Source organism: Anopheles gambiae, chromosome 2 (assembly GCF_943734735.2).
Source record: "Anopheles gambiae chromosome 2, idAnoGambNW_F1_1, whole genome shotgun sequence".
NCBI classification, from domain to species: Eukaryota; Metazoa; Arthropoda; class Insecta; order Diptera; family Culicidae; genus Anopheles; species Anopheles gambiae.
The window spans coordinates 75,062,044-75,082,398 of record NC_064601.1 but is presented as its reverse complement, the minus strand read 5'-3'; the positions used below and the strand labels follow the sequence as shown (position 1 = coordinate 75,082,398).

Below are 20,355 nucleotides of genomic sequence, written 5' to 3'. Positions count from 1 at the left end.
TGATGGGAAGTGACCTTCATATAATGGAAATTGGGCTATGGAACACTTTTTGGACAGGCTCGTTAAAAAATCCTATCAATCAATCAATAAAGAGAGTCAATAAAGTGTCCCACATCTATGAGAACTCCTTGCAAACCCTGTAAAGCATGGATAGCAATGGAACATTGAATGTGCAGATAGAACAGGAAACGTGCAGAGTAAAGCAACTCCGCAATTACCATATTTAATGTTCTGCAATTGAAGATTCCAAAGGTCGGTTGCAGCTTGTCGAACATTTTAATATGGATTTGCATCTTTCGTTAAGTTGTTTCGTCAAGTCGGCCAGAAGGTTCGGTTCTCGACTTTCAACTGGAATTTTTCTTATTTAGTCCATTTCTGCGCTGCAATTTAGTTAAATGTTTATGTATATACATTTAACTATTTTTGTGTGTTTTTATAAACATTTATTGAGTATTTTTTTCAAAATAAATGTCCTTTGTGTCAACTCGCGCGACCGTGCGGCATTCCGCAAGCCGTCTGCTGTCATCCAAGTCACATCAAAACATTACCGCAGTAAATTGGTTGTTACGTGAAGGAACCTATAAACTGACCAACTAGCGTGAAATCGTGTATGAAAACGTGCTCGTAGCCGGCGCTTGCAGATATCCGTCCCACCGCCAGCCATTCGTAATGCCGATGAGCACAAACCATTAACGCACATTCGTAGGATAAGCGATAAAACACCACAGAATGGTAAGGATGTACAGTGTTAGACTGCGCCTAGGCTCGTGCCGCACCTGTGAAACGCCCGAATCGGTTGACCTATTTTTAGGTCGCAGCATGGTTCTATAATTAGTGCTAAATTAATAGCTTCCTCGATGCATTCGGCCGCGCGTTTGCCGGCATCAACCGGGCAACGGCGAGATGCTACATTAGATGAATGTAGCACACATGATTTCATATTTCGATTCTTTCCCACCTTCTCCAGGCACTGCTTGGCGCACAACTGGTCATCACGCTGATCATGGTCAGCGTGATTCAAAAGCTGAGTCCACACTTTTCGCTCGCAAAGTGGATCCTTTGCTCCACCGGGCTAACGCGCTACCTGCATCCGACGGACGACGAGCTGCGGAAGCTGTCCGGGGTGCCGCGGGAAAAGGGCAAGGGGAAAAAGGACAAACGCAACGGGCATCAGGCGAATGGCGAGCGGTCGTCGACATTCCACATTCCTCGCAGCCTGGACATACGGCTGGACACGCTTCCCATCTCGCCGTACGATATTGTGCATTTACGCTTCTACACCGAGTACCAGTGGCTAGTCGATTTTAGCTTGTACTCCGCCATCGTGTACACTGTTTCCGAGGTAACGGCAAGGAAAAGTAGCTCATTTTCAACTTTTCAGCTAATAATGTCCATGATTTTTTTTCTAGGTTTATCATTTCTTCTATCCACTGAAGGAAGAGGTCAATTTGAGCATGCTCTGGTGCCTTCTGGTCGTGTTTTTCGCATTGTATCCTTTTCAACTACAATCATTCAATATTTGTTTTAAAACTTGTTTAAAAACATATTTCCTTAACGAAAATACCTTCACAGCAAACTGCTTGCCTCTCTCACAGTGCAGTATTTCAAGAGCGAGGAATCTATTGGTGAACGATCCACCTGTATCGTTACGGGACTGGCCTACCTGCTGATCGCGATGATCATTCTGATCGTACCAGAGCACACGCTAGAAGTCGGCCTAGATAAAGCATATCATAGCTTCAACACAAGCGCTTCGAGCTTCCTCGAAGGACAGGGGCTTAATTCCTCGTAAGTTTGCCCCACGCATCCACTACAAAGTCTTAATAAAAACTTGATAACATCATTTTTTGTTGGCAATTTCCAGTGGTCCTGCTTCCAAGATCGTGGTAAAATTCTTCATCGCAGTGAGCTGTGGCATCCTAGGGGCGCTCTTTACCTTCCCCGGACTGCGAATGGCACGCATGCACTGGGATTCGCTGAGGTGAGCACATTTGGGGAAACATTTTGCTTGGCCAATGATAATGAAACTTACCAAATTACGTTTTACGCAGATTTTGTCAAGATCGTCTCTGGTTGAAGCTGCTGCTGAACGTTAGCTTCGCAATGCCTTTTCTGTTGGTAGTCTTGTGGATTAAACCGCTCGCACGAGATTACCTCACCGGCCGTGTTTTCTCAGGCATGAGCTCACCGATGTAAGTATTACTTTATTATGCTTCAAGCAGAACCAAAGCGAACTACCGTTCCTTTACTCTCTTTGCTCAACCATTTAGCCTCTCGGTGGAAGCGTTCGAAACGATGCGCCTCGGTGCGGTGGTGTTTGCGGTTGTGTTGCGCTTCCTCCTAATGCCCGTCTACCTGCAAGCCTACCTCAACCTAGCGTACGATCGTGTCGAGGAGCAAAAGAAGGAAGCGGGCCGCATCACGAACGTCGAGCTGCAGAAGAAAATATCCTCCATCTTCTACTACCTGTGCGTCGTGACGCTCCAGTACGTGGCGCCCATCCTGATGTGCTTGTTCTTCGCGCTCATGTACAAAACGCTCGGCGAGTACACGTGGAGCGGTGTGCTGAAGGAGTCGCTACCGCTGGACGAGTGCTCCGCCGACCTGGAGTACGAACGGGCGATGCTGGCAACGGTGGCCAGCGAGCCAGGAGCGGCTGTTGATGCGCTCGACTTCCAAGACATCACGCCGGAGGGAGAGGGGGAACAGCAGGTGCCGGTAGAGGACAACATACTCACCACCGCGCAGAGCTTCCAGCTGTCGCTGCAAAGTCTCAAGTCGGTCTTCACCAAAGACGTGTACCGTGGGCTGTTTGGCTTTGCCACGTGGTGGAGCTGCTTCATCTGGTTCGCGGCCAGCTCACTCGGTATGGTGTATCAGTCGTACTTTACGAAATCGTGAGCTAGACCTTACCCTCCAAACGCCCTCCACGGCCATTGTCCACCGAGCTCTGGTGCAGATGTCGCGATGTACATAATAGCAAGCAATCATCTGTCGATCGTTTAGTCGTCGCTTCATTTCCGCCGACTCCGTACGATGAAGAGGGCCGGCATTTTCGTTGCACCATCCAACGCAACGCAATCGTCAATCAGCTACTAGTTTTAACTTTTCTCCTTTGTGCGTAATGTTTGGCTTTGTGTTTGCGATTATGCCTTAATGCGATACCGGTCGCGTAATTTTGTTGTGGTTTTCGTTTATTTGTTTGTAGATTTATTATTTACGTTTTCGTGTTCGCTTCGGTCTAAGTGAATGAAACAAGAAAGTCATTAGAGTAGATAACATTTCACAGAAACTGTCAATAAAAACCATTTTACTCTAAACACATTTGACTTCGTCGTATTTCCCAATGTTAAAACTGTGTCATTTGTTCCGTATATTAATATTGTACAGCTTCCGCTTATGAGTTAGAATCCAAAAGCCTAATCTTGACTTGTTATCTGATTTTGTTTCATAGGCGCACCCTAGTACCATGACTTTAACAGACCGTGTCGAGCTCCCAGAGTCCTACAGTTCCCTCTTAAGTATAGATACCTCGATAACAGAGGAAACTAAGACCACTCCGAACAGTCTCCGTTGGATGACCATTCCCATCACTGTTATGGATAAGTTTGGCCATACAGACAACGATAAACAATTCTTCACCGACGGCTACACTAGAACGGATTGGCTTTGGTATATATAACACCTCAGTGGAAGACTTTTACAAAATTAAAAAAAAAACCGTGTTCGATATTTACAGCAGAATTGGCAGCCATATTTGTCGCACTAATGCTCATTAGCACTAGAACACATGATCACTTCTACATTTTTACCGACAGCTTTAGCGCAGTCCAAGCTCTCAAAAACATATTGGAACTGCTAGGATCCTTATTCAACAAGGCGTTTAGGATCTCTTTAGTATGGATTCCTGCTCATGCCGGTATCATCGGAAAAGACAGGGCTAACATACTAGCTAAAAGAGGTGCAGCAGAAGGTGAATTTTATCACAGACCTATTCTCGCGCATGGCACGCTGGCAAAGAACATAGGATGCTGATGATGTAGGAAGACCTCGTCCGGTCTCGTGGTACAGTCGTCAACTCGTACGACTTAACAACAAGCCCGTCATGGGTTCAAACCCCCAAATGGACCGTGCCGCCATACGTAGGACTGACTATCCTGCTATGGGGGGATCAATAAGTCACTGAAAGCCAAGCCCACAAGTGGTACATGCAGGCCTTGACCGACAACAGTTGTTGAGTCAAAAGAAAAAAATCCATGGTTTGTGGAGGACTCGCTGTGGGGAGATCATTCATTCGCATGATGTCACGATTGATGTCAAACTATTTTGCGCTAGATGCGCATGTACAGCGCATAAACTTAGCAACAACAAAGGCATGCAAGTGTGGAGCAGGTTATCATGACTTGGACCACATCCTCTGGTCTTGTGATGAGTATACTAATATAAGGTCTATCCTCTTAGTGACAATGGAGGCAGCCGAAAAACAAAAAAATCTCCCATGAGGGATATCTTATCTAGCAGAGACCTCGAATACATGAGGAGTAGACAATTCGCCAGACACTGTGATTTTGCCGTGTAAATTTAGACCCTTTTACCCATTCCTTGCAACATCCCTTCCATCGTGACATTCCAGGGTATCAGCTGCCCTACCCTGGCACTGCGGGTGTTGGAACGATGAGGGCTTTTACCTTTACGTCCCGATACTATAGCTCACGTATCTAAACATTTGCATGACACATAACAATAAACCGGAGGCAGACGACCTTTCCTCGAACAACAGTCTTGGCAATGAGGATCCAGACAGTCGGACGGACTTTAACTGCAAAAAGAAGCAGCACAAGGAAACAGCAATAGCAGCACAAGAACAATCAACGAAGACGACCATTCGCTGCGAGCGTAGCAAGCTCCGAACATTCACAACACTGCGAATCATCAAAAACAGCTAATAACCGAGTAAGCCCGGGATAAGGCTGTACCGCTGGAGGAAACTACTTCGGAGACACACTTCGCCATAAGTCGACAATACGGCCGGGCCGGATTAAACAATAAATTAAACAAATAAATAAATAAGCTTCCGCTTATGCTCTTCTAGCTGTTATTTTTCGTTCTCCCTACCCCCCCGAACACGTACAGCTGTTCAGAAACACGTGGTCCCAAAGAAAAAATGCGCGTAGGCCGCACTGTTGCGAGGCGCATTCCGTCTGCCTGCGCATTGCACCAGCTCTTGAACCCTTAGTGCGTGTTCTACCCATGTCGCTATCGTTGTACAGACGCTCCTGGCCACTCTTTGGGACACGAACGGTACGCAGAGGGCAACCACATGGTACATCGCCACTTTGATGACGATCATTCTAGATGCTTTGAGACGGCAATATCTCGTCGCTGCGGAGCGCCGCGTGGCCCTGCCAACCAAGCCAACGGGCATTCCGTCACTATTTCCGTCACTAGCCGCGTTCGCGCATGGTTACGTGATCTGCCCGACTCGACAATACTATTTTAAGCGATCGTGCAGAGCGACCTCCCGTTTAGTCGACAATTGAACAGCGAACGGACAGCACGTTCAGCAACAAGGTGTAAGAAAACCACGTGCAGTAAATCGGTGACATTGTTCTTTAGCCGTACAAAAAGATAAGACCGATCACACAGGTATGTAGAGCCATTTTCTGTTGAGTTGAAACAATTTCCCTGATTCCCGGATGGTGCTTCTTGCAAAACGATTGCCAACGAGCCATTCCACCCATCAGCAGCTGGATAAATGTCTTCATAAGCATGTGACCTTTAGCCGGCCGGTCTAAAAATAGTGTGTTGCGAAATTTGTGTGTTGCGTGAGTGTGAGGAAAATTATAACCGTCCTTCTGTGTGGTTTTCTTCCCTGTGGTCAGAAATGGCAAAGACACCAGCTGTCGGTATAGATCTTGGCACTACCTACTCGTGCGTCGGTGTGTTCCAGCATGGCAAGGTGGACATTATCGCGAACGATCAGGGCAACCGGACCACCCCGTCGTACGTGGCGTTCACTGATTCGGAACGGTTGATTGGAGATGCTGCCAAGAACCAGGTGGCGATGAATCCCAACAACACCATTTTTGGTAAGTATTTTGAAGAGGATCTTACTAAAATGTTGAATATGTCTTAACCATCATGCTCTCGCTCTCGTTCGTTCCCCCTCACAGATGCCAAACGCTTGATCGGTCGCAAGTTTGACGATGCCACAGTACAGGCCGACATGAAGCACTGGCCATTCGATGTGATCAGCGACGGCGGCAAACCGAAGCTGCAGGTCGAGTACAAGGGCGAGAAGAAGTCGTTCTTCCCGGAGGAGGTGTCCTCGATGGTGCTGACCAAGATGAAGGAAACGGCTGAAGCGTACCTTGGCAAGAGCATTGCCAACGCCGTCATCACCGTGCCGGCGTACTTCAACGACTCGCAGCGCCAGGCCACGAAGGATGCCGGTGCGATCGCCGGGTTGAACGTGCTGCGCATCATCAACGAGCCGACGGCGGCCGCCATTGCGTACGGGCTGGACAAGAAGGGGGCCGGCGAGCGGAACGTGCTGATCTTCGATCTCGGCGGCGGCACCTTCGACGTGTCGATCCTCACGATCGAGGACGGTATCTTTGAGGTGAAGTCGACGGCCGGCGACACCCATCTCGGCGGCGAGGACTTTGACAACCGCATGGTGTCGCACTTTGTCGAGGAGTTCAAGCGCAAGCACAAGAAGGACATTACGAGCAACAAGCGCGCGCTGCGCCGATTGCGCACGGCTTGCGAGCGGGCAAAGCGCACGCTGTCCGCGTCCACCCAGGCAAGCATCGAGATCGACTCGCTGTACGAGGGCATCGATTTCTACACCTCGATCACAAGGGCCCGATTCGAGGAGCTCAATTCGGACCTCTTCCGCGACACGATGGAGCCGGTGTCGAAGGCGCTGCGCGATGCCAAGATGGACAAAGCCAGCATCCACGACATCGTGCTCGTCGGTGGATCGACCCGCATTCCCAAGGTGCAGAAGCTGCTGCAGGACTTCTTCAACGGCAAGGAGCTGAACAAATCGATCAACCCGGACGAGGCCGTCGCATACGGGGCCGCCGTGCAGGCCGCCATCCTGCAGGGTGACACGTCGGAAGCGGTTCAGGATCTGCTGCTGCTGGATGTGACGCCCCTGTCGCTGGGCATCGAAACGGCCGGTGGCGTGATGACGGTGCTGATCAAGCGCAACACCACGATCCCGACGAAGCAGACGCAAACGTTCACCACCTACTCGGACAACCAGCCGGGCGTGCTGATTCAGGTGTTTGAGGGTGAGCGCGCCATGACCAAGGACAACAATCTGCTGGGCAAGTTCGAGCTGAGCGGCATCCCGCCGGCACCGCGCGGTGTGCCCCAGATCGAGGTGACGTTCGATATCGACGCGAACGGTATCATGAACGTGTCGGCGATCGAGAAGTCCACCAACAAGGAGAACCGCATCACGATCACGAACGACAAGGGCCGCCTGAGCAAGGAGGACATCGATCGGATGGTGAACGAGGCGGAGAAGTTCCGCAACGAGGACGAGAAGCAGCGGGAAAAGATCAGCGCGAAGAATTCGCTCGAGGCGTACTGCTTCAACATGAAGTCGACGATGGAGGACGCGAACATTAAGGACAAAATCCCGGACGCTGACAAGACGCTCATCATGGACAAGTGTAACGCGACGATTGCCTGGCTCGATGGCAACCAGACGGCGGAGAAGGAAGAGTTCGAGCACAAGCAGAAGGAGCTGGAGGCCGTTTGCAATCCGATCATTCAGAAGCTGTACCAGGGAGCGGGCGGTATGCCCGGTGGTGGCATGCCCGGTGGCGGTATGCCCGGTGCCGGTGGAGCTCCGCCAACCTCCGGCGCTGGCCCAACGATAGAGGAGGTGGATTAAAGAAGGGCAGAAGCATATGTGCTGGGGAAAAGCATACGGGATGAGGGATGTAATGAATAAAACAATCTACCACCAAGAAGGTGAAAACTGTTAAACAAAAATCATTTTATTCATTCCTTGTCGTACAGGCCTAAAACAATTACTGGTTCAATCACTGGTTTTCGCTGTGTTTTCCTGTTGGTGAGGGGTTTAGTACATGTTACGAGGGTTTGTTTGCATTATTTCCAATTTGCTCAGTGAACTTGTTTTTTTTTTGTTCTATTTTTTTTTCGAGTCAGGCGCGCTCAGATTTTCATACCTATCAGATTCCAGGGCTATTGTGTAGATCGGCATGTGACCGTGGGTGTCTGTGTTCCATTATGAATCGATTTAAACAAGTGAGTACCCTAAAACAATACCAAAGCAATGCTTTCACATGCATCTGCAAGACACGTGGGCACACAGAAGCTTTTTTAAACGAGCTTTGCGCAAGCGATTAGAAAGCACCGGACTGCGCACACCACATACCGTCCGCACGGATCCGCACCGGTTGTGGATGCGGCAAAGCATAACTAACTTCCCTGGGGACTATGAGGTTCACTTTCCCTTTGCTCACCAAGAAGCTGTCCATCCGAGAATGTTGTTCCATAGCCATGGCAACCATGTTGTATCGTTGCGCAGCGAGTGCGCAAACAACACAGCTTACAACGACGAGTTTGCGATAGCTTCGCCTAAACGAAAAGAAGCGCAATATGGTTTATCGATGCTGCGCGATCAAGCACGACACAAAGTTTGTTTCCTGCTGACAACTCTTTTAACTTGCTTCTACCAGAAGCCTGGGAGGTTGTTTGATTAGTACTTTGTTTCCATTCCTGCTCAAAGATCTTGCTGGAGTGGTCGTTTTTTGGGAGTTTTTTTTTTGTTTTTTCTATTTGTTCATTCACTCATTTCTGCACGTTTAAGTTTGCTGGTCTGCGCTTCTGGTGTACGGTGATGTATCCTTGACTCGTCTATAGATATATCAGTCTATTTTCAATATTAAAGTTATAATATCAATGCATTTGACGTGTATAGAAAGGGGTTTGTTCATTCTGTTTTCTTCTCTAGCTGCTTCTTCTCGGTTTCCATACACTTTACTTCTGTTTCTCAACGCCATATAAATAGGTTGAAGAACCGAGAGAAAACATGAATGGTAATCAAAGTTTGACTTTAAGTGGATTAAACTTTTGTATCTTTAAACCTTCTCTTGCTATTTAATTGGTTCGAATTTTTTGTCCACCCTCCCCGAAAATATTCTTGTTTTTTTTTCATTTATTAACTTGCTGGTTTAATTTAATCTGTCCTAATTTAAAATATACTCCAACATACACACACTCCACAAGCACGGGAGAGAACGAAGAGAGGGAAGATTTAAGGTATGTAATGTGTACGCCCGCTCCCCCGAAAAAACATTTAACATTTTTGTACATACGGAAGAGTTGGTTGGAAAGAAAGCAAAATGGTATCCATGGCGATTTTGTTATGTTCACAACTAGTAATGTGGAAAGCAGTTTAGGTGAGGCTAATTGTAATGAGGCTCACCGAGAAGCGTACTGCTAGAGTGTAAGATGCTGTAATCAATTCCGAACAATTCTGCAAAACATTTTGTGTTAGCTTTACTGGTCAATCAATTAGTTTATCCGGCGCTACAACCGCTTTGCGGTCTTGGCCTGCAATCAATAAGTAGGAATAAAATCGAACGTAAACGACTAATCTTCACTCCATATGTAACCGGTCTAACACAGTTCTAACATTTGTTGAACTCAAAGCGTTGTAGTTTTTGGCTGGGACTCTCATTCGCAATGAACCATACAACAATATGATAAATTATTATGACATTCATCAGAAAAGGCAGCTACTAATACCTTGCAAATAAAGACACATGGTACTTTGCTAAATTAGATGAAATTATAAAATATTTAGTTCAACATTCATTGACATTGTATCATAATTATCACAATCATATTTTTGTAAAGAAACTCCAATTTGTACATGAATTATTTCTTTCTTCAAAACTTCTGCTATCTCAAGCATGTCTATTTTGACATCTTTTTGTATCAATTTGTGGATTTTTATCTCTATCGTATCGAAGTTCTTTAAATGCTTACAGTAACGAACCAAAATTAAATTTTTTTTACAAAACTTCACAATGTGTATGTATGTAAAAAATACAAATCCCAATTAAACTTGTTTAGTTTAAATTCGTCCCTTTGATATTGACTTAATTACAATAAAACATACTAGTCCGACAGTTAATTTATTAGAGTATTTATCGAAAATTGTTAGAACTGCGTTAGTCTGATGACGTATTGAGAGAGATGTGATATACATAAGTTATTACGTTGAAAATATGATCGAAGAAGAATGCACGTCAGGCCTCATTTTCAACAAAAGAATTAATTGATGGAATTTAAAATAAAAACCCAACTATCATGTATAATCAATATTTGTTGCGATGAGAAAAATCACAATAAATGAAATATTAAGCTGATTGATTCACTATCAGATGCAACACATTTCGAAAAGCTATAACCATATAGCAATAAATGTCTAAGAAAGGAAAGAACTCTTGCTGATTGTCCTCTAGAAATCGGTTGCTGTCGATTGCGTTTGCGAATTATGCAAACACAATTCATTATTCAAGTTTAACATAAAAAAGTAAGCTTAAAATCAATAAATCAATTTCATTTTCTCATTTCAAAATTACATCTTAAAATGTTGACTTTATCGATTTGAATATTTCAACTCTTTGTTAATCTGGAGCAAGCAAACACTTTTGCAAGACAAGACTTTTATACTTTTTACGATCCGGAACGTCCTCCAGTGATAAGGACTAATTCTGAAAATGCAATAATAATTAGTCTAATGACTATGCGTATTCCACAAAACAAAGAATTTATAATTTTATTTGTTCGTCAAAGTTCTCTGATTCAACTGATTAAACGGCAGCCAAGAGACATTCTCTTTCGATCACAATTGAAACGTAATACCTTACAGTACAAATCAAATAGTACTGTAGTCAAATCGTTCATAGGATGAATTAAACATAAAAAAAAACATCGAATATAAAATACGAAAAACCTGCATCTTTCACCAACAGGGCACTAAAACACGACAGCTTGGATACACGAATCGCTTGGATAGCATTTGCCGCACATGGGAAAGTTAAGAGCTAGAGTACAATGCATTTTTGTTTGTCTACATCCTTTATCATCATCATCATCATCACATTCCACGTCAACAGAACAGTTCGCCTTACACGCTACACGCTACTTGTATAAAGTAATGGTTTTGTATTTTAGAATTATTTCTTAATCAATTCATCCACCTCACTGTATCGTCACGCTTATCCTCTTCCCTTTCCGCCCCATTACTCGAACAGTGCTCGAGCCGAAGTCCAGCAGAAACAGTTCCGTAGACTCCCCCGACCGCCTGTCCGATGTTATAGCTCGTCTTTCTTCAGTTTTCTCCCAGAACCAAACAAATCCTGATCCTGAGAATCCTTATCAGTTTATATGTTATGCCTAAGGCTGAGCACGAATAATCCCGTTGATGTTTATTACTTGTCTTAACATTAATATAACATTTAAGTCAACATGAACGTGCTAATTTTACTGGGTTTCTGCTGTCTGCTTTGGGTTTATATCTGCCGCGTGTCGGTTTCGGCTCACCGTACCGGTGTGCAATAGCGACGTATCATTCGTATATAGGTTGCACACCCAACATAGTTTCTGATTTTTTGATTCAGCTGCAATTTGCTGCTACTGCTGCTGCTGCTGCTACTGACTGGGTTGTTTACCTTATGCGTTTTTTTGTTGTCTACGTAAAAATACTATTGAAAAGTTGGAATCAAATTGCTTTGCTTTTAAGTAGTTTTGTCTTACTATAGATTTAGCTGAAATCGTATGCAAATCGAAATACGGTTGTTTACAAAAATGGTTTGAAACTGGTTTGAATAGATGAATTTAAAAAACATTACCGCACAACTCGCGCGCGCGTCTGACTGGTCAAAGGCTACTGGCAATAACTGTTGCAACATTAGTAAGGGCATTTATCGTAATAGTGTTCTGTAATCTGTGTGCGTGTCTTGTGTGTCTTATTGGGGCGTTTTGGGATATAGGTTGGTATTACAAACTATGGCTTGCCCATAATATAGCGACTCGCCGAAACTAGCGCATTTTGCTGCTATGCTCGTGTTGAAGGTAGTCATAAGAATGATGCGCCAATGGTGCTGTCGCACACCGAAGCACACGTTTGCTGAGGCCGTATTCCTTTGCTCGCAGGGAACTGCTGTGATTAGGTGTGTAAAATGTGATTTCGATTTAAACTTAACTACCGCTAGTGTAAATTAGCAATAAATGTCACATAATAATAACAAATTGGATAATTTTCCGATCATTTGTACCCTAACAAAAGTGAGAAAATATAAGGTTAACGATGCGTTTTGGTGTTGATGATTATTGGTTACTGAAAGAAACTAGTACTGTCGCAAGCGCGCATAATGAGGACCGTGTACCGTCTCTCTGTATCTTATTATTGCTTTGCGGTAATAGCTCACAACAGATTAGAATGCAAGGAAAAGATCACACAATTTCAACCGATTTGCGGTGTGACACGTGCACCGATACAGCCAACGTCACGATGAACGTTTTGATTTAGTTACAGCTTCGTTTACTTGATCCGTTTTGGTTCGCCGACTACGTCCCCAAGCGCGCGTTCCAGCATGTTCTCAGCGGCTCGGGGAAGTTATCCATTCGGCAGGCGAGGGCAGATAAAGTTCCGTGACCATCATGTAGTGCTCACGTTTGCCACCCTTTGCGCCACGCTCGGTTCGTCTAGGTTTCGGTTGCTTGTTCGGGGGTTTCTTGTTTGTTTACTTGTTTTACTTATCCGTCTAAAAATTTCCATAAAATGGGCTGCTATATAACATTTGCCTACAATCACCTTGCCTAAAGTGCATCCACTATTTCAACAATTCCGTAGAGCTGCACGGTCCGTCAAAACATCCGCCCGTACTATCGCTCACCGATCGTTGGCTAAGGTTGGGCGAGAACTGCAATTAAAGGAAAGGATAGAAAACGTACAGAACTGTTATCTTCGCCCTGGCAGATCGTGCCAGAATGTCACCGACCTCCTGCGTCTCGTCCACCGACGGTAGTATGTCGTCGACCGAGTTCGGAGTCATCGGGCTGGGGGTCGTCAGTATCGGTTTGTTCATAGGGCACGATATCACATCACCGATGATGATGTTGGGTTTGATCTTCTGTAACTGCTGCTGCTCCTGGAGCCGTGCCAGGTGCCGCTTCATCTCCTGCCGCAACTCCTTCTGCTGAATCTCCTGCTCAAACCGACGCATGCTGTAGCTCCGCACGGACGAACTGGTGCTATGCACGGAAGCTAGACTGGGTCTTCGGGAACCTGATGGTTTGATAGCAGCCCAGGCAACATGTAAAAAGACACACAAAGAGATGAAGAAAGCGAGAGAGAGAGAGAGAGAGAGAGAGAGAGAAAAGAGGAAAACATATTTTCACCATTACTGAATTGTCCCTTGACTGCACCTTGCTGATGTCTAGTGTTAGATTTCTTCTGCGATTGCGAATGAACCAATGGCGTGTGCATTACGCGTTACAATTGGCTTGAGCATGTGAGCAACCATTGAAAGTGACAAATAGATGTAGAACACAGTGGTAATAGTAGTAGTAGTAGTAGTAGTAGAAAGTACGATATACGATTTGCACTTGTGAAATGCTGACAAGCTGGCAGTGCTACACAAAACAATGCATGGTACCATATACGAACAGAAGTGGTAAAGTATGTGCAACATAAATTATAGTACAACAGGGCAGCGTAGGAGGGTGCTTGCCAGAACCAAAAAAAAACTAGTCCCAGACAATGGTTAAATGTTGTAGCGGGCAACACAGGGTAAAAAAAAGATGTATAAACATACTCAATTGAATTGAACCAGTAACACATTTGTTGCAGCGATCGAATCCATTCATTTTGGGACCAGCAATGATGCCCGCCACTATCATTAGAACCAATGCCTTAGTATCGCCTTGCACAGGTGACTCTTTTCACGGCTAAATGTAGCTGTTACATGTTTATTGCATATGTTTTATTCAAACAATAATATAAATGAAAAATGCAATGAAAAAACTTTGAGTAACATGTATACTGATATAAATCAAGGCAAAAGTAAAAAACAATATAGAATATACAAAACAATGCAATAACCATTGTGTGAGATGATTAGTTTCGTTAGTTAATCAAGCACAATTGAGTAGCAGCACAGTTAGCTTCAAAACATTGCATGGAAGAAAAAACTTGAATAATTTGAGCTGTATTGTAGTTGTTAGAAAGTAGTTTATCATTAATAGAATTATTCAATATAGGAAAAATTTCAATTTATTTTATATATTGACGTATGCATTCACACACTTTTAGAGGATTTTTTTTATAAAAGACTTGTGTTTGTTTAGATTATGATGTGCTAAGCAAAATTAACATAACATAAACATATATATGTGTTGTAAGTGTGTTTTATGTCGTGTCGATAAGCAGTAAAGGCAGTAAAATGGAAGTAAAGATTAATATCATTCATTTGACACAATCAGCGCACGAAGCATGAGGAGATGTGCTGTGAGATGCTTCAAAGATAGCGCAGAAAAGGTTCAAAATACGAGCGATAAAGGGTAACTGTATGACAAACACAAACAATATAAGAAAAGAAGCAGAAGAAGAAAAAACACAAATAAGAACAAGATTGAGAATAGGAGAAAGTGAAAAGCATAACGGTTATGAAACAGATTATCGAAACGTACAAAATAAAGCCATTTGAAGAAAACCGAAAACTATGACAACAGCTTGTAGATGTCAGTTTCATTACCAGATTCGTGTGTACTTTGTGTGTGTTATTACGTAAATCATTTGCGCCATATTGCTTATATGCATGAAACACTTCTGAAATTAGTTCGTCATTGAGGGTAGTAAAAGAAAAACATAAACTTACGCTTCCTTTTCGAAACGGAACCAAATAGATAAAAAGACGGTTAATGATCAAACACTAAGTCACAAACACACAGCTACGAGCACACCCAAAACACACCAAACAGCTATGCACACGTAACGTGAGGACACACGTACACTATTGTTTACAAATGAGTGTTGTCTTTGTCGTGTCTTTCTACCCTAGAAATGGCAACATAGAAATGTATGAAGGACGACCGATTTGTTTTTTTGTTTTGTTTTGTTTTTTTGCAACATGAACAACAACAATGACAACAGCAACAACAACACTAAAAACAACAAATGAGAACAACACTAACGACAACACACAAAAACTCTACAGGAATGGAATCCCGTGGCAGGAAGCAAACTCAAAGCTCAGCCAACCCAGAACGAAACATCCTTGACAATTGTTGCGGTTTGCATGTTTTGTGCCGTCGGCAGCGCGTGCCGTCATTCCATGCCGTGTTCCGGCTTTCCCTCCTAACCCAACACCTGCAACAGTGTGTTGGGCGGGCACGCAATTGCACTACTTTTCTAATCGGTCACAAAAATAAACGGCATGACTGGCTGGGTATTTGGCAGGTGTGGGAAAGAAGAATTTGAACGTACTTTTGCGTGGCATGTTCTCGTGCCTAACGAAGTTGTTGCGAAAGTGTAACGCTTGCTGTGTACATTAACAAGATTGATCGATAGGATGGGATTTGTCGTTTTGTTCGGGATTGTGCACTATACATTTCGCAACGTAATCTGTTGCACTTGTGTGCATGTTTGGTTCAACAGTTTACCACTGTGTAGAGTACAATGTACTTACATGTATGTGCAAAATGCTATGTATTTTATTGCAATGAACTTTGGAATTTGTCCATTGGATTGAAATTGAAACTGATATATTGTGCACAATGTGCAGCCTATTGCATAAGCAAGATAATCATTTTTGCTTAAACTATTGCTCAATATCAATTGACATTTGATACAAAAAAGAATAAATTTACATAAAATTATCCTAAACTAACTTTAAGTTAAAAAAGGCGTCTTTAAGTAGACTTTTTAATATTTCAAAATATGTCATGGTGGGTAGATAAATTAAATATCTTGCATATTACAGGGTTTGCCACGATTTATTTGTATTGTTCCATTGAACATCAATACCTTCATCTTCTTCTTCTTTGGCTCAACAACCGTTGTCGATCAAGGCCTGCCTGTAACCACTAGTGGGGCTTTGGCTTTCAGTGACTAATTGATTTCCCCCCATAGCAAGATAATCAATCCTACGTATGGCGGCACGGTCTATTTGGGGATCGAACCCATGACGGACATGTTGTTAAGTCGTACGAGTTGACGACTGTACTACGAGACCGGCTCATACCCGACCGGAAGATCAATACCATTGAATCAAAAAATTCTGAGAAACGGACAAAAGAACACCCAAACAATATATGGGAAACAACTAAACATTTTCGGACCACAACAAAACAACCTTAAGAAACCCTGTAATAACTTAGAAACAAGCCTGCAATTGATTTCATTTCTGGCCATATTTTAGGAAGAAATTAGGGATATGAATGAAGTAACAATATAATTATTTAAAGGCCAATAAATCAAAGGTATAAGAAATATTTAATATACCTCAGAAAGAATCCTCAATAATGACGGACTCGATTCAAATTGTTGGAAAATATTTTCTAAAAAATCCTCATTGTGTACATTGTTGCATTTATTTTCTTTATACCAAAGAGTCTCTTTCAAACTCTGTAGGCAGCTCTTCGGACCATATACGTAGTACAGATCATTAGTGCAAACTTAACCATAATTTTCAATAGATCCAATATCCGGTTACGGAATAAAATCAAGCCAAAAGCCTATAAAAAGATAAACATCACCGACGTAGGTCGTTAAGTTAACCAAGAGATAGCGACTCCTCATCTGCCATCGTTATTTTCTTCTCTAGATCCAGCCAAGAAGACAGACACTCCAAAGACAATTAAAAAGCAATAAAATGCTTTCCTCTGCACCGGAAAGCGTTACTTCCAATGGGTAGATAAACAGAGACACAATCACTGGTCAGCTATGGAGCAAGCACAACGTAAAGCCGGCCATTATGGCACCATTCGTACAAAGCCAAATGGCAATGTCTGTGTGGTGTACATCAGCAGCCGGATGGTTACAAATTACTGTTCCATTGAGTTACGATTATTCACAATCAGCTCCTACAAACCTGGTCCCAGCCGCACCTAATCAATGGACCGGATTACAATCACAGCTACATATGCCCCACACACTCCCCATAAAAGCCACAGAACAGTAGAGGAATTATGGTTCGGGAAATGGTCGGAAAGGAGTGAGCTAGTAAACAGTCAGTGAGGGGAAGTCTGTGACACGACACACGGAGGTACAAACTAAAGAAAGGGAACGCCAACGTAACGCAACATCTAAAACACACCGATACATGTACACTAGCGGAGGGTTCCCGTCCGCTCGTTTTTGTGGAAAAGTTGGTGAGCGGACGGTGGATAGGACCGCGTGGAATTTGGTACGGGATAGGGACCGTAGAAGAGCAGAGGGACATGGGAATCTTCCGGGCTACGAGTTCCGGTTATCATTCAACAGTCATTTGGAGATGGCTGGTTTTGGAGCGGAGGGAGTTGTAGACAGATATAGATAGATAGATAGTAGGTGTGAGAGAGAGAGACAGAAAGAGAGATAGCCTGGATGGAGTGAATGTGTTTTACCGCAACGTTAGCCACCTCGCTCGCCGGTGTCGGCAACGCGCCCAGCTCGATGCTGTCGTGCAGATCGTAACTGTAGCAGTGATTGACAAACGGGTCGGCCGTGCCGTGTCCGTCCTCGCCGTCGAAGCTCGAGTCGTCGTTCGTGGAGGTACCGTAATGGTATGGTCCGTGGTACTGACCATTGCTGCCGCCGGCACTGCTGCTGCCGGCCGCGTTCCCGGTGCCGGGGCCGTTGTCCCTGCCGACATTCACTTTGGTGTGGTTGCTGCCGATCAGCGCGGTGGCTTTGCAAAACTTGGAAAACAACTTATTGTGCGTTCTGAGCGACGGTATGTCCAGGTAGAGCAGCTGCTTCTGGTGCTCCAGCTGGCGCTCGAGATATTTGGTCATATTGTCGTCGCTCAGATAGCTGCTGGGGTGCTGGGAATCGGTACTAGTGGATTTACTATTTCTAATTGCAGATATGTGACATGATACAAGCAATATGGCGGCAGAACGGGCCGCACCTGTACGGGAGGTCGACACCAGGACCCCTTTGGAGCCGTGCAGCGGCGCACTGGACGATCGCCGATTGCCATAGGAACCGATGGAACCGCTCGAGCGCTGACTGGAACGAGATGACGGTCTTGCCGACTGTATTGTCAATGGTATCCCTGTTGGTTTGCCGCACGGATGAGCGCACGAACGGTGACCGACGTTTGCGCGTCGTCGCGCACGTTTCGAAACAGGTTCGCGCCATCCATCGGATCGGCACCAAGCGTGTGTGTTCATTTGCCATCGTGATGTGTAAAGTGTGTAATTAGAGCGTAAAACATGGTCAGCATGAAATAGAGAGAAAGAGCAATAAATAGAAAGAGAGATAGATAGCCAGATCGATACACAAAATAGAACGGAAATTAATGCATAAAATTATCAATCATCACACGTCAACCATTACGCAGAACAGAAGAATGAATAGTGGTTTAATAGTTGTTATTGCAGTGTAATGCATGTTTGATATGTATGTACGATGTGTCGCACCAGTGTAAAGCCTATGCATTATTAAACCCAGTTGAAGGATGGCCTAGCTTAACTCTATCGTGCGATATCATATGCCATCGTTGTATTGTTATTATGAGCATCCCGTGACCATGATATTCGTTTGCAATTCAACTAATATTAGAGAAAAAAGCGACAGGAAAATGCCTAATGCTTCATCATGCAGCTCAACTATTCCTATCGAGTTTTAATGTTTATATTTTTTCACATTCTTCGTGACCATTTTGAAAATCGCCTAGGAGGAGAAAGTTGACCCCGGGTTTGGTTCGTGCCCAATGTTGGAATGTCATACGGTCACAAACGGGCAACGGTAAATAGGACAACACAAAAAATGGGCTTAGAATACAACTGCTAAAAAGCAACTACCGGTCCGCGGACCAGAACTGCAAACTGTAGCAGTACCTCCGGAAATGGAACCGAAAAACGCGCCACCAGCGCTACCGTGGCCCGCCCAAGGTCTTGGCGAATTGGCAAGACAAGCCGAAAGCCGAAAGAAAGAATGTCAACGGAAGAAAAAGAAACCGTTCCGAATCAGGGGAGAAGGTTAAAAAGCTAGAGGAACGGAACGGTCTGACACGGAAGAAATGATAAAAATAGCCAAAACCGGGACAACAAGAGACAGAAAGGAAGTGAGAGAGAGACAGAGAGAGAGTGAGGGAGAGAGGGAGAACGACAATCTAGATCTGCAGCGACGGCCTGAGCTGACCCGGGGGTATACCGTACCTGTATCACTGGAAAAGAGTATGGGCGGTGCGAGGTTCGCATCACCGAAATGCCTAGGTCGAGGATATTTTGTTTTGCTAAATAAATGCAGCACCATGCAAATGAGCCCCGCCAGCACGGCAATGCCGCTCGTGACACCGAACAGCGTCGGAAGATCCGCAGTTATGGTGGCCATGTCTGTGAAGTAGATTAAAATGTTAAACGATTGATGCGGATGCCGGAACCGCAACGCTTGTGCTGCTAGCTGCGCGAAATGCCGCATGTCACTGTGGACCTGTCTATTTGAGTGGTACCCCCTTCTTACACATGTGTAACAGCTGTTAAGCCCAGTGGATTATGGTCATTTTACTATATTTTCGACGAAGTTTTTATTGCTCTTTTTTCGTTCATTTCTACTAACCAGAAAGCTTGCTCCCTTCTGAGAATGGGCCCACTGCCAACAACGGTCTGTGCTATTGGAAACTGAAAAAACACACACTCTTTTCCGGCTAGCGTACGTAAATCGTACTATTATCACAGGCAGCACCATTTGCTGCAACAGCGAATCCTTTTTTTTTAAGCATAAATCAAACATCACCTATCAAACGGAAACTTCATACGGTGAACAGGATGGATAAAGGTGGAATGAAATGCAAATATCTTTTTTCAATTTCATTTTTACTCAAGCAGGTAATGGAATGATTGGACATCACATGTTCTAATACATTGTGTTGAATTCGAAACGGTTGTTTTATTATGCTAAATCATTTAAGATGCAATTTTGAACGCTTATCTAATGGTCTACTTGCTCTATACCATTCCACCTGGCATTTCCATAAGAATAAGCCAGGCAAGTAAAAAAAGTAACATTTTCGTCAAACACAAGAAAATAAACCGTATATATTTACTTTTGCTTGTTTCAAACATGTTTCTGGAAGAGCCATTTTA

At 44.2% G+C, this 20,355-nt stretch overlaps 3 protein-coding genes across 12 annotated transcripts in view; 2 read left to right on the top strand and 1 right to left on the bottom strand.

Annotated features, from left to right (window-relative positions):
• Positions 1–505: 505 nt before the first annotated feature.
• On the top strand, positions 506–3,324 carry LOC1275757 (transmembrane protein 161B). Its single transcript, XM_315043.5, has 7 exons — positions 506–732; positions 968–1,342; positions 1,410–1,489; positions 1,573–1,788; positions 1,865–1,981; positions 2,052–2,192; positions 2,271–3,324. Exons 1-7 carry the CDS (start codon positions 730–732, stop codon positions 2,899–2,901), a joined length of 1,563 nt encoding a protein of 520 aa, XP_315043.4. The 5' UTR covers positions 506–729; the 3' UTR covers positions 2,902–3,324.
• A 2,043-nt stretch (positions 3,325–5,367) lies between these two features.
• On the top strand, positions 5,368–8,013 carry LOC1275756 (heat shock 70 kDa protein cognate 4). Its single transcript, XM_315042.5, has 3 exons — positions 5,368–5,646; positions 5,883–6,089; positions 6,174–8,013. The coding sequence occupies exons 2-3, from the start codon at positions 5,885–5,887 to the stop codon at positions 7,910–7,912; spliced, it is 1,944 nt and encodes a 647-aa protein (XP_315042.3). The 5' UTR covers positions 5,368–5,646; positions 5,883–5,884; the 3' UTR covers positions 7,913–8,013.
• Positions 7,994–20,355, bottom strand: part of LOC5667389 (uncharacterized) — a 27,056-nt gene continuing 14,694 nt past the window's right edge. For 8 of the 10 annotated variants that reach the window (XM_061650933.1, XM_061650934.1, XM_061650936.1 and 5 more), the window contains exons 5-7: positions 19,429–19,605; positions 17,668–18,320; positions 13,178–13,348 (exon numbers count right to left, since the gene is read on the bottom strand). In XM_061650933.1, the coding sequence (XP_061506917.1) occupies positions 13,328–13,348; positions 17,668–18,320; positions 19,429–19,605 (851 nt within the window). In that variant the 3' untranslated portion in view covers positions 13,178–13,327. Of the gene's footprint in view, positions 12,984–13,061; positions 13,349–17,667; positions 18,321–19,428; positions 19,606–20,355 lie in introns of those variants that run through there. The other 2 variants (XM_061650942.1, XM_061650941.1) reach the window with 2 other exon arrangements.